This window comes from Amphiura filiformis, chromosome 5, assembly GCF_039555335.1.
Source record: "Amphiura filiformis chromosome 5, Afil_fr2py, whole genome shotgun sequence".
In the NCBI taxonomy this organism is placed as follows: domain Eukaryota; kingdom Metazoa; phylum Echinodermata; class Ophiuroidea; order Amphilepidida; family Amphiuridae; genus Amphiura; species Amphiura filiformis.
The window spans coordinates 22,191,631-22,205,823 of NC_092632.1; the positions used below are offsets into that span (position 1 = coordinate 22,191,631).

At 34.3% G+C, this 14,193-nt stretch overlaps 2 protein-coding genes across 3 annotated transcripts in view; both read right to left on the reverse strand.

Moving 5' to 3' along the window:
• Nucleotides 1-14,193, reverse strand: part of LOC140152801 (probable methylmalonate-semialdehyde/malonate-semialdehyde dehydrogenase [acylating], mitochondrial) — an 80,802-nt gene that overhangs the window by 60,289 nt on the left and 6,320 nt on the right. The window lies entirely within an intron of this gene.
• The window catches only part of LOC140152802 (equilibrative nucleoside transporter 1-like), a 97,677-nt gene continuing 85,306 nt past the window's right edge, over nucleotides 1,823-14,193 (reverse strand). The window contains exons 9-15 of one of the 2 annotated variants that reach the window (XM_072175300.1): nucleotides 13,188-13,241; nucleotides 9,570-9,676; nucleotides 8,868-8,964; nucleotides 6,891-6,976; nucleotides 5,951-6,156; nucleotides 4,381-4,517; nucleotides 2,591-2,730 (exon numbers count right to left, since the gene is read on the reverse strand). In XM_072175300.1, coding sequence (XP_072031401.1) covers nucleotides 4,403-4,517; nucleotides 5,951-6,156; nucleotides 6,891-6,976; nucleotides 8,868-8,964; nucleotides 9,570-9,676; nucleotides 13,188-13,241 — 665 coding nt within the window. In that variant the 3' untranslated portion in view covers nucleotides 2,591-2,730; nucleotides 4,381-4,402. Of the gene's footprint in view, nucleotides 2,731-4,380; nucleotides 4,518-5,950; nucleotides 6,157-6,890; nucleotides 6,977-8,867; nucleotides 8,965-9,569; nucleotides 9,677-13,187; nucleotides 13,242-14,193 lie in introns of both variants that reach the window. The other variant, XM_072175301.1, reaches the window with a different exon arrangement.

A 14,193-nucleotide genomic window follows, 5' to 3' on the forward strand; every position in this document is an offset into this window, starting at 1 on the left:
CTTGCTTCATCTTACACTTGAATATTTCAGTCATATTGACAAATTACAAGCTGAATAATTGCAAATATAAACAATCCCTATATCAAGGTTGGTTTGCAGACTTGAGCCCCCCCCCCTAAGCTCATCTGGTATTATGTTGAGTCCTCATTCCTATTTCTTGAGCAAAATCATGCACATCCAGCTCATATTTGGGGCAATCAACCCCTGATCGAGTTCCTGGTAAAGTGCACCCATAGTGACATCTACGTACATTCCATACCCTGATATCAAAATTAGTGAGCACATTTTGCTAGAAGGTTGTAGACAAAGATATTACAAACAACGTGTCATAATGTTTCCCAGTTTCTGAATAGCAAATACATTTTACTACATACAATAGTTTGATTGACAGCTATGCAGATATTGGTTACAATATTGTGAAACAAGCGTGTTACAATTATTCTAAATACATTTGACTACCAATGTGTTGGTTGTTTATTAGATTGTTAGCATTAATTGACTATATTATTGTATGAGTTGACAAAATAGATTATCTTAAACTATTACTTCTCTTTCCACTTTTACAGATTTACCAACTTTGTAACTACAAGTCCAATCAGCATGTAGTCCTTGGAAACAAATCTTAAAATAAGAAGAAGATTGATAAAGGTTCTTTTTCAGATCCAATAAAATGATACTACTCACTCACCAGGTCATAAATTCTTGGCAACAAGAAAGTTTGGTGACGTCATCAAAACCTGACAGAAGTGTTGCCGGTTCTAAAAACATCTAGAAACACCAGTACCAGAGTGAACAAGATTCCTGATAGGAATTGAAATATTTCTGAGTGAGTAGTATCATTTTATTGGATCTGAAAAAGAACCTTTATCAATCTTATGAACTATGAATGATCCTGATTAATCTGTTTCAAGAGTTAAAATAAGAATGTTTCTTAAAACAAGAAAACAATAACCCACAAGAATACACCTTTTTTCTTTTCAAAATGTCATTTACTTCAAGGGTCTGAACCTCTTTAAACCTGTAAGTACATTTGATGTCAAATGCCCTGGTTGACAGTTATAAGCTACTTTTCAAAGTTTACGTTACACACAAACACAGTCCATTTCAGAAGTGATACATTTCTTCAAATATATGGTACAATATTGAAGCTTAAGGGATCTAAAATGAGCGTTTATTATGCGTTTCGACAGTATTTTTTGTGGGACATGAGAGCACCTCAGACCTATCGAATTGCATTCTGAATACTGAAGCATGTCTTTCTGATATCAAATAATTTTCATTTTTGAAAATTACAATATAATACAAATTTTATGACAAATTATAAAAATTTGATATTTTTCAAATTTTTGATATATAACAGTCCTCGAAGTAAATTATATAAATCTAATGATATATTCTTAAAGTGTATGTAGCAGGAAGGAAAAGCCGACGGGCAATTGAAAATTTTGACCTTTCATATTGAAGATATGGATTTTTTCCCAAAAAGACCTAATTTTTTTTTCGTGTTTTGGGAAAAAAATCCATATCTTCAATAATGAAAGGTCAAAATTTTCAATTGATCGTCGGCTTTTCATCCCACCTACATACACTTTAATTATAAATCATCAGATTTATAAAGTTTACTTCAAGTACTGTTAAATATCAAAAATATCAATTTTAATGATTTGCCATAAAATGTGTATTAAATTGCGAATTTCAAAAATCAAAATTATTTGATATCAGAATGACATTCTTCGTTATTCAGAATGCAATTCGATATGTCTGATGTGCTCTAATGTCCCAAAATAAATACTGTCCAAACGCTCATACCCCAGCCCTTAACCCAAGGCAGATTTTTGATCAATCACAAGTAGTAATTCTAGAGATTAGACATACAGGATCATGGCTGCTATTTCAGACTAAGGGCATGGCTCTTGAAAATAGCAATTTCAGCACTTTGGTGATTCTAAAACCTGTTAAAATCAGCAAAATCATGCCTTGAAACAAGCTAAAGCAGTCCAAGTTTAAACAGAGTACAGTGACTGTTTCTGAGGCAAATGAAATGTAAGATGCCTTGTAGAAAACCTGATAATGATGTACATTTCCCTCATGGTTCTATCTTAGCCAGCCTTGTTACTATATGCACTTGTGTTGGCATGAGAGAGTAATTCACCATGCCTTGGTAATATAGCTTAATATAAACTTTTTGCAACACTGTAACTATGTATTTCACATGTGGATGAATAGCTATGTGTATCAAATCATGATGATATTACACACTTTCTGTACCAACTTATGGCCTGTGGAATGCTGTGATCCCATCAAGCATAGTCATCCATACATCTTTCTTTGGGAACAGCTATACTGCTTTTTCTCTACTGCAGTCAGTGATGAGAACACATCAAAGTAGCATCTTCGTACATGCACATAATCAATGTTTTAAACATGCACCTGTGTATGAGGAAAACCTCGCATTATACTGCATCCTGAATGCACATGGACATCACTTACTGCTCTAGAGAAAAAATAGCATAGATGTCATTTAAATCTGAGACAAGAATACCAAAATTCTTGTCTCCGATTTAAATAGCCTCAGTATTCATTCCGTTTACAAACAGTCAACATTCCTACATCCAATTTCCAAAGCCTCTGACAAAAATGACAGAAGTGAGTGAGCCAATGGCTAATCCAGCAACCAAGGCAAGAGACATCATGACACCTGCTGTCTCCTGATAGTCATGCTGTACAAATCTGAGAGAGGAAAATAGAAAACAAACAATTAGGGAGTTCAAGTTTCTTATTGAGTATTGTACATATACCACACACTACATTGTATGATTCATAACAAAACTTATGCTACTCAAAATCCAAAATATGCTGGTAAAAACTGACCAAAATAAATTCAGACTGACTTGATAAAATGGTGTTGGTCATAAAATGAAATCATCTGAAATTGTCTGAATTTGAAAACAAAAATTTCCTCTGTTTATATACCTCAAAGATAAAATGTTGTCCACATGAAACAAATGTAATGATAAGGTCATTGGTATATACCACTACAAGCACATGTATTGAAATATTGATTACTTCAACTGAATTCAGCCACTGTGTGTTGATAAAGAGTTGAAATAATGTCTGAATCAAATGATCAAAAAGCAAGCAATGTATATTTCTGTGTAACATGGAAATGTCAGTTAATCAATTCTCAATTAATATGCTCCGTTGATCAATACATCATGAATCAACCAACCAACACTACACTCAACTCACACAACAATATCCCTTACTCCACTTACTCACCACTAGTGAGGAACACCCCACCTTTGCATCCTTTATCAAATGGATGTCTATCGTGCTACGGTGGGGAATGGTTACGTACATTTCCCCGATAGCAAGTGCAGTTCCACACAAATTCAATGGACTGCGGAAACGAACTTTTCCGCAGAATATATCATTCAATGCAATATATAAGTATACACATACCTAAGAACTTGAAGAACATTTTCATTGACAAAACAAGAGGCTGCTTTGAGCAATAGCTGTAATGATTTCTAATGAGGCTGATTGAGGTAGTGACTAAGGTCACATGATCACATATTCTTCACCGCAGCCAGTTTGGTTCCGATCCATCCTCCTGTTTGTGTGTAGGGAGCGGAACCAAACTGGCTACGGAGAGACTACTTTGACCAATCTGTGTGAAAATCGTAATTTTTCTAGTGTCGTAGACTTCATAGGGCCGTATTTCTTTTCAAAATATCTCATTTGCAAGGATTTTTTAAACAAATGGAATCAGATCATTGTGTTTAAAATGTAGGAAAGGATACATGGGACCTGAAATTAGTAAGTGAATTTGTGCTACATGATTTACGACAGGTTATTGTACAACTTTGAGGAGAGCAGTATTCTGTTAAAAGAAATGTCAGTATGATAACAGTCAATGTCTGTGCTGATGAAACAAAGTTGGACGTGGGCAACTACTTACCACCCACACACCCACATGCCCATACCACTCACTTACTTACCACAAATCTACTAACTCACTTATTATCATCCCACCCAGTCATTCATACTACTCATCCATTCACCACCAACACAAACAATCACTCACTTGATCAAACATCTACTCACTCACTAACTCACTCACTTGCTTACTTTAAAACCAACCCACCCATCAACTCGCTCACCAACCACTCAAACACTCGCTTGCTTAACCACCAACTCACCTGTCACCTCACATACCAACTCACTTACTCAACCAAACAATCAATTAACTACCATAACATCAAGAAATTTCCTAAACACTTAACTTGTGGCTCATTCATTCACTCAATCACACAATAATCTTTAATCAATGCCAACATTTATTGCAACAATTTGTTAGCCAGCCAGGCACAAACCTACATTGAGTGGAATGCTGAGATGATTAAATGCTGTCCACAAAAGGTACCGATAGTAGTGAGCCAAAAGCAAGACCAAACACCAAGAATAGCGCCATCATTTGACCGGCAGTTTCCATGTGTTCATCCACACCTACTTTCCTGTTAGATGGAGGAGAAAGATGCATGGAATATGATAAGCAAGCAGTGAGTGTGTGTGATGAACAATACCGCCAAATGATGATCAACTATTGAGGTAGAGTTTGTGGAAAACAGATCTTCAACATATTCCCTTTTCACAACCCCAACTGCACATGAAGTTTTGGAATGAAACATTTTCCACTATTTATTGATTAGATGTTTATTCAATCTTTCAAACACAATGATTCAATGAATGTTTTCAGCATGTATTCTGATCAACCTCAAAAATAGCAATGATCAACACAGACCAAAATAGTCTGACAAAGTCTCAGAGTTTATTATTTTTAGAAATCTTTGCTGTTTATGAAAAAAATGATGAAATATGTTGTGATTTTGCAAATTTGAAAGATGACTGATGATATAACTTGAAAGTCAAAATTTGTTCATGCTTTGACTATTCAAAATTTAGCCCTTGAATTTGAATTGAAAATATAATTTTGGGTTTCTTAAAATCTATAGACCACAACATCTTGTTTGACTCAATTTGAAATGAACTACAATACAAGGCTTGCTCTTTATTAAAATAGTGATTTCAATCTGAATCAGTGATTATATATAATTTTGAAAAGTACTCAGTTTTTATCACCATTTCACTCAATTATATGTGCATATTTACTACGTACAACAGGTTAAATAAAGATTTTAGTAATTAGTTGACCATACATAAGAATATGAACATGACATCATCTATGCCTACAATTGTATGTTTTTGTCAGAAAGACACAATTAACATAATATCAAGTGCCGCCTGTTGGTGGAAATAACAGTCGGACATCTTTAAACGTTCTACCTGAAATTCTGAAACTCTATTACATTAAGTTTGTGATTGCAAAGCTTTTGATAGATGTAATTTGAAACAAATTGATATGGTGAAATTGAGTTTAAATCCATCTGAAAGCATAACAATGCAGAATTGAATTATGTGGTGTCATTTGTAAAAATAGGTCATGAAAACAAACACTATCTCATCATATAAATGTCCCTAAAATACCCAAGACATCAGGATAAGGGCTAGGCTTTAAGCTGAGTTTCAGACTTCAAGGTCAAGATTAAGGTTAAGGTTAGTACTATAAAGATTCGCCTAATGGCGCATATAAGCTCCTTTGACAACTGGACTTTTAGGCAAAAACTAAAAGTGCCCTCCCGCTAAAATCCCACCAGCCAATAAGGGCATAGACCCTTAATTCTTGTTGGGATTTTCAGAGAGAGTTCTCCAGTTGTAAATGAAATTTACCATCAGGCAAAGGAGCAACAGTAAGGATTAAGAGATTTGCTATGGTTTGGATTAAGACTGGGGTGGTGATTACTATTCTAAAGAATGCTATTCCCAAAGACGTGTACAGCCTTGCAAATCGAAGAAGAAAAATGAAATACCCAATTGCCATGATACTTACTTTGGTCCATACATCATACAGAGACTTCCAAGATAGCCATTGGTAAATGCAAACACAGTCATGAAGAGGATCGGCCATGCATCATGATCGAATATCACCGTAGTCGTTCTCGCATCACTTTGGATGTTACAAAATGCAAATAGGGGAAAGAAGATCGCTCGCATGATGACGAAGATGGCTAGTAACCAAAGCTGTTTTTCTGATGGCTAGAAAACAAAAATTGATTCATAAATTTAATTCCTCTAAAATTAATTTCAAGTAGATCAGTAAATTATGTGGTGCATGAAACATGTCCCCATTGAATTACAAGAACAGAAACGGCAACTTTTATGATCATAATAGTAAAATGACCTCAAATGACCCCTAAATGGCCTTTGACCTCACATCCATTAATATCACACATGCCATTATACACAAATGTAGTTGTGTCCAAAAGTAAAATCCAACAAATCATAAAGAATAAATGACAAAATGTTAACCTTTGGTGCCCTAAATCAACAATGACCTCAATTGGCCCCCAAAGTCCAACACCTTACCAACTGAGCCTAAACAAAATATTGTAGTGGCTTAACCCCCACCCACCCACAATAGGCCCTACCCTACCCTTTTTTTTTAACTCTTGGACCCACAAAACATTGTGCTATGGTTCTGAAACAACAGAAGTATGAGAACTCTCTCCACCCGGGTGTCGACTGCAGGCAACAAGTTTCAATTTGTTTTAATTCAATAATTTCAGAAGGTAAATTTTCATGACCATATTTGGAATCAGCATGAAAAAATGCATTAAAATAAGTACAAACAAGCCTAGTATTGGTTCAGTGGTTGTTTAGATAGCTCTTATCGCAAATCTGTTTATGTTGACGCCTATATCATGAGCATGCAGAGCATTAACTCCAAAATGGCTTTATGCAATGGGAATACATATTTTGTTTGTGCTTACCCAGTGAATTAATCCAGGCAGTGATCTTCCTACAAAATCCATACTATTAAATAGTAGGAAACAAGTAACAGGAGTAAAGTATTGACCTGAAATCAATCAACAGGTTAAAACAAAGAGTTAGAAACAAAAGGGTACTTTTCTTTAAATTATCAAAATTACTTGTTAATTGTTATTTTATAAAATTCTCAGATTTTATCATAAATGCAGCACCCAAGGCTTCGAATTCTTGTAAGGAATTTTAAATGTAAAGTAAATTGCAATCTTCTAAAAATCAGAATTTTGAAAAAAAATTTGAGAGCATCCTCCCCAGCAAAATGTAGTTATGGATCTGAACATGGCATGTACCACTTGTTGGATTTCACAGCATGAATTGTATGTCCCCTTTTTCCAGACTATAGTACCGGGTGTCCCAAAAGTAACTTAACATTGTGAATTTGCCATAACTTGCATTGGGTTAATAGTGTTGTTAAACATTGCACAGTATGTAGATAATTCTTTTAGAAATGTTATGATACCAAACATGCTTATGTGGTCATGACACTCTGGCATGAAATTAACGAATATCTACCGTAACGTAAAACCCACTTTTATAAACGCAAAATAAGTCTCGTCATTTGATATCACGATATAACGTTTTATCGTTTTAAAATCTGTTTTGTTTAATTTGGCTGTGTTTGTGTGATTGTTTGATTGATTGTTTGTTTGTTTGTTTTCATTGCGTAATCTTCATTTTCTTTTTATCTGGATTTTATATGGAAACAACTTAAGATCTTTTCTGAGGATTCGATGAACAGTTGTACGCGGTACGTTGTTCTCCATTGAAAGTCGACATACTGATCGTCTTGGGCTTTTCGCCACTGCTCTTCGTATGACATCGATGTTTGTAGCCGATCTTCCTGTTCTTCCTCGTCCTGCCCGAGGTAGATCATGAACAGATCAAGTTGATAGGAATTTCTGCACTAGTTGCTGGGTTGTATTTCGGCTGGGTGCATAATTTACATTAAAACGTTCCTTAAACTTTGCTTTAAGGAACAGTGAGTTTGTCCGACTTGAGCTCGGCAAAGAACCATACCATCTGAATCCGTTGATCTATAGGAAATTCATCTTCACTTAAACTGTTTTAAAGTAAAGTTTAATATTGTCAATATATCCTAAATATAATCTAAAACAGCAGTCATGTTAGGCCATGCAATCCCTAAATGTAGCGAGTGTAGTGAGTGAACCAACTCATTGTTCAGGGAAGCACATCATTCATTTGCTTGAAGAAAGAACATTGCAAAGAGCTTGCTTTTGTGAGTTTGATACACACATATGTACAGTCCCACAGTAAGGTCAAGGGGTCATCAATAATGCTGTTTTTGGTATCAGAATAATTCTAAAAGATCAATCTATGTGAATATGTTCTCCATTTTGGTATAAAGTAAGAAGTATTTGAGATATGGCAAATTCACAATGTTAAGTTACTTTTGGGACACGCTGTATGTCTCATCTAAAATTGACATTAACGTCATGTTGGATTTCACAGCGGCAGATTAGAATCTCATACGCTAACCTAATTCCATGCGGCGAATACACAGCGACTTGCCATATGCTGTCAACGCAAGCAACCATGTAAACAAATTGATTGTAATCTGCCACAGCAAAATCTACCATGGTGTTACTTTCAACATGAGGTGAGACACACTACCGTAAACGTTCGCCTAATGGTGCACATGGGCTCCTTTGCATTGGGGTAAATTTCATGTACAAATAGAGAGCTCCCTCCTAAAAAATCCCAAACAAAAATCAAGGGTATGTACCCTTATTTGCTGGTGGGATTTTTTTATGGGAGGGCACTTAGGCACCATTAGGCGAACATTTACGGTATAATCATGGTGTGTGTTTAGCAGTTAATATACTTCATTGAGCATCAGCACTAACCAATTTGAGGTGAAACAAATGTATAGATTACTTGTTCAGTGAATCATTCCAACTTACTCTTCCAATTTAATGCATCTATTTGTGAGGTAGCACCAGGAAAGCATCCCAGAGTTACTAAAAATACTAACATCACTAGAACAGCAGGTATCCAGATCTGGAAAAAACAACAATAATATATTACATAGCAGGATAAGTTGGGTTGGAGTGGCGGTTGATGCACTTGACCTCTACATAATGAACTTTGTGTAAACTTCTATAATATGAACAGGACATTAATACCTATTTCATTATGTTCACCAACTGCTTAACATTGTTTAGTGGAGAAAAATACATTATTAACCATTTTTATTTGTTTATGTCCAATAAAACTACTGTTTACATGAATTTAATTGATGTTTCAATAAAAGTGATTAGATGTCATTTCTGGTAATTAATTTCACAAGTTACTACACTGTTTATCAGAAAAATCATAAATGCTTCAAGTGGGGCTAATTGAACCATGTCATGAAACACCTTTTTTGCCATGCAATATTTACATAAGCCATTCAGTATTGTTATAATTTTTACCAGACTGACTTGGTAAAAAATAAATTACATTTGACTGGTTTTTTTTAAATATTCTAACCATCTGGGTACTTTGAAGCAACTATGCGAAATGTGGATTTATTGTAACACTAAGAAGGCTGATGTAAACAATACTTGGGTTTATTGGTGTCCGCATGCGGGAATGGATTGTGACGGGACTCGTAAGCTAATTACCTTTTTAAATATTGCTAAGAATGGAGGAGTTCTGGTAGTTTTAAGTTCAAAGCTTCGGGATGATATTATATCTCTTCCTGAACTATACTGCTCACTGCTGAATGCCTCTGAAATAAATCATACAAATGTAATAGTTAGGATATGATTAACTGATTGATTAAATTTGATTGATTGACTGATTGTTTTTATTCAGAAAGTACTGATTTATACAACCAAATTTATCTTGTGCATTGTTTATGGCCCCCTCCTTTTGAAAATATGAGCTATTCTCCACAAATTTCATTCAAAATGTACTATGTGTGTGTCAATTCTTGAACATATCATATAGTGTGCACAAAAAAGTATTAATATGCTTTTGAGTATTTTGTAATTCAAGCATCCTCTTTCAAAAATAAAAGGTTTATTTCCACAATTTCAGTTGATTCTGATTTTGCCTTTGCGAGTTATGCATGATTATGTATATTACATTGCTCCATAGGCCATTGTTTTATAATTTTGTTCTGTTAACAGAACATAAATACATATTTGACAATATTTTTGCTACGCAAATTAATCTGCAAAACTTTTTTGCACACAAACATTATGTAGATGTTTCTGGTGGTATAAAAATCGCAGTTATTTTGAGAAAAGTGAGGGATGAAGCTATGGATCAGGAAATGCCTCTTTCAAATTATAAGATGAATCCATACACATGTAACTCTTAAACTGTCTTATTGAGCATTGATTTCCAACCCAACCACCACTCCAACCCAAAACTTGGTCAAATTGTTTCTAATATGTTCTGATGTTTTATATTGTCTAACCACCCTCTAATTTGCACAATTGCATAATGAGCTTACTTGCATATATGCTAATTATGCAAATATGCAAATTAGTGGGTGGCTAGACTAAGATTTATGGCACAGGTATGCAAAATAAAAGTACCCTGAACATTTATGCATGGATTTTTAGCAAAATATTGGCAAAAATTATATGAGCATTTTCAATCATTTTAGCTCATTAACTTAATTGATTATTGATAAAAACAATAAGATCAAAACAAAAAAGAAAATATAAATTGATATTGAAAATCGTATGTCCGATTTGCTTCAAACAAAAGGCATATTGATAAGTGCGCTTTGCTCTACTCAATTACCATAAAAACTCGATAGTTGGCATATGTGCTTACTATCGAGATCTTTTAAAACATGCAAACATGAAGAGCCCCATCCACAAAAGTGTAAAGGGTTTTGAGCAAATCATTGAAACACATATTAATTATAATACGAACAAGTCAACCTGCAAATGTGTGTCTAAACCCCCATTAGCTCAGTTGGTAAAGCGCCAGACTTTGGTACAATTTTATGTTTTCAAAAGCGCTTGATAGTAAGCACATATGATAACTATCGAGTTTTTACGGTAATCTGTTTAAAACAATAACCATGCATAGAGCACTTCCAAAGTGCCTCAAATACCACTATAAGACAAAGTGCAGAGTTCAGAGGCACAATGATCAAGATCAAGATTCAAGATCAAGATCAAGATTCAATGCGATATATGTTATCGCTGCCTTATGTTTCCTATATACTAACGCCAGACCTCCACTTTCAAATTACAGCCTTTGGACATATCACATTTTGCATATGAACTCATCATATTTCTACACATACATTCCCCTCTTTTTATTCTAAATTAAAAAAGAAAGAAAAACAAGTCAAATGAAATGTCATTAAGATATTACTCAGCAATAGCTTGATAACAAATGCAAACAGTTTGACATGGCATGATACATTACACACTTCAATGTACTTCATCTATACACAAGCAGCAAAAACAATAAATGTCACATCATAAAAGCCTCAACATGGATCAACTGATACACAAAATGTCAAATGTCTTTTAATGGTTGATAAATCCAGGTTTGCATTTGAAAACATAGCTTTTGTTAACATGCTTGTGCAGATCCTGAATCGGGAATTTGCTTGATCCAGCGAGGACAACAAAAGCCATAAAATGATTGATTGAATCGGGGAAATACCCTTAAACCATATCAACAACATATGAAGAAAACCGAGAGATAACATCTGTCTTTGAGATCTCGTCCCATAATGGATTTGCACAAAATTACTTATGCCCAGGCAGAGATTTCAGATTTGTCTCTCTTGACATGAAAACACAGTGTCTAGCTTTTTAATTGCTGGATTTTAATAGTTACTACATTAGTAAATATTCTAAAAGAGAAAAAAATGATGTGTGGGGATTGCAGACCTGCCAACCTACAGAAGTCAGAAAGAAGGACATTGAGACCAAAACCTTGTACATGTATAAAAAACCAGTTACCGACAAATTCAAAGACTTGAGGTGTGCAATACTTTCAGAATTCAGAAGGTTTTGCAGGTCTGAATTTATCACAATAGGCTAAAGAAAATGCTATAGCAAAATTTTAAAGTTTACATTATAATTTGTAATCACCGAAATTTTCAGAAAACAGAACTGTCCCTCTTTTTCACTTTGGTAAACCCCAAATGAGGCAGGTCTGGGATTGGGGAAGAGTTAAGATTGGGATTGATGGATCCCTGAATGTCCCTTCAAGCTATTCAAACCTCAATTTTAACAAGAGAAGATTAATACAGTCATCATATTGTCAATAAAACCTCTCTCAAGTTCTTGTCACCAATTTCATAAATAACAAACCCATTTAAATTTTCCATAAAAAATGTCTTGAAAATATATGTGACATACAATAATGTCATATTGACTCCACAATAGTGATACACTCATGTTATCCATCCCGTTCCTACAGGTTGGCAATTTAAAAAAAATCAAATCATATTTTGTGGCTATTAATATTGGAACAAATGTCGTTTTGATACAATAAATGGATCATAATAGGTGAATGAGAAGTGAAAAACATCAAAAGCTAAAGCATGACTTCAATCATGTAAACACAAGATGACACCATCTTTGCACTCAGGAATTTGCTGAGCCAAAAAAACTGTCAGATTTGGCATATAATTTGAATACAACATTTTTGGATTTAGCACACATATGTTGATATATCCTGAAAATGGCACATTTAATAAAGACAAAGTTATATATTTAACACATCTTACTCATGACAAAAGATGGATTGCACATTAATTTCTGTGTATTATTGATAGATGTAGATGCAAGAAGCCTGGGGCAAGAAGTTGGGCTAAATGATGTAAACTGATTACAAGGCAACATGTTAGTCTCCAAAGAAGTTTCTTTACATTCTGTGACAACTAAAAGGTATAAACTCTAATTGAGGGAGACAAGACTATGAATACTGCTACTATCCAAGAGGTTAGATTTAGGGTTAGGTTCTAAGGTTAGAATCTATTTTTAAAAGCTAAGGTTAACTTCTATTGGACATATAGCCAATTAAAGCAGACAATCTAAGAACTCTAGTAAGAAGTAGATCATCCAAGAATTACATACAGGTCCTTACACTTTACTTTCAGCATGCTGTGCACACAAGAGTTTTTAGCCAGGTGGAGAGTAGCTGATGATGTTTAACAAAGCTTACTCACAGAATTGAAAATTTTGTCTGAACACATTGTGGTTACAAAGAATGTGATTTGATGTGCACACACACAGGCATGATATTAGCCTCACCTTGACTATTGCTAAACCAAGTATCATAATCAAAGTCTAGTCCTAAGTGTATGTCTAGATGCAAACATATTGGCAAAAATAACAAGGTTAGTAGGCAGTGCAATGACATGAATTAGCGGCAATTGTAGACATTTTTTATAAGGATGTATTGGGATGTTTCATCCTAGTTTATTTCATGCATAATTATGACAATAATGTGGCACACAATTATTCAGGTATTGCAATTAAGGATGCTAGCTTGAGATATTAAGCATAAAAATGGCTGTGTTGTCCTAAAGTTACAAAATATCAGGCCTTTATTTAATTTTTCCTTTTTTCCCCCTTCTTTTTTTAAATTAAAAAAAAAAATCTCAAAATCGCACTGTTTTCCACAAAAAATTAACATATTTATTGAAAGAATTGTCTTAAAACTCTCAACCAACAGTTACATAGTAGTAAACCACAAATGTGCTTATTTGCCATGTGGGTTGTTTTAAATTCAACCATGGAAAAGAGACATATCTGAGTGTTAAATTTCTGTCAATTAAACTCCCCATGGCTCGTAATTGGTTAGTAGCCGATAAAAGGGCGCATAAAAATTCTCAGCATACAAAGCACAAGTATTGTCTAATTAAAAGTGAATAGGCTGTATATTTTCTTGTGGTCTGTACTTTTACAAGGCAAAAAGCAACTTTTCTAGGCATTGTTGGCATGGTGCCTTCAGCAAAAAGAAATTTCTTAATATTATGACCTAACTTTTGAGATGGTTTGCATGTTTGAAGGTGAAAAACTAACCATAGGAACTCTATTTTTCCACTGCATTCAGAAATTTCAATCATCACATATATATCATAAACAAACCATCTCTGACTTTGATTGACAGGTGACGTCAAAGCAAACTAGTTTCTTTATTTCTAGCTTTTTGTAACTGAATTAAGCAATTAAGTCTACAGATGAATTTTGAAATTATATTATTTTTCTTCTAAGAAACCACTAAGCTATTAATATAATTCTCACCGTTTTCCCC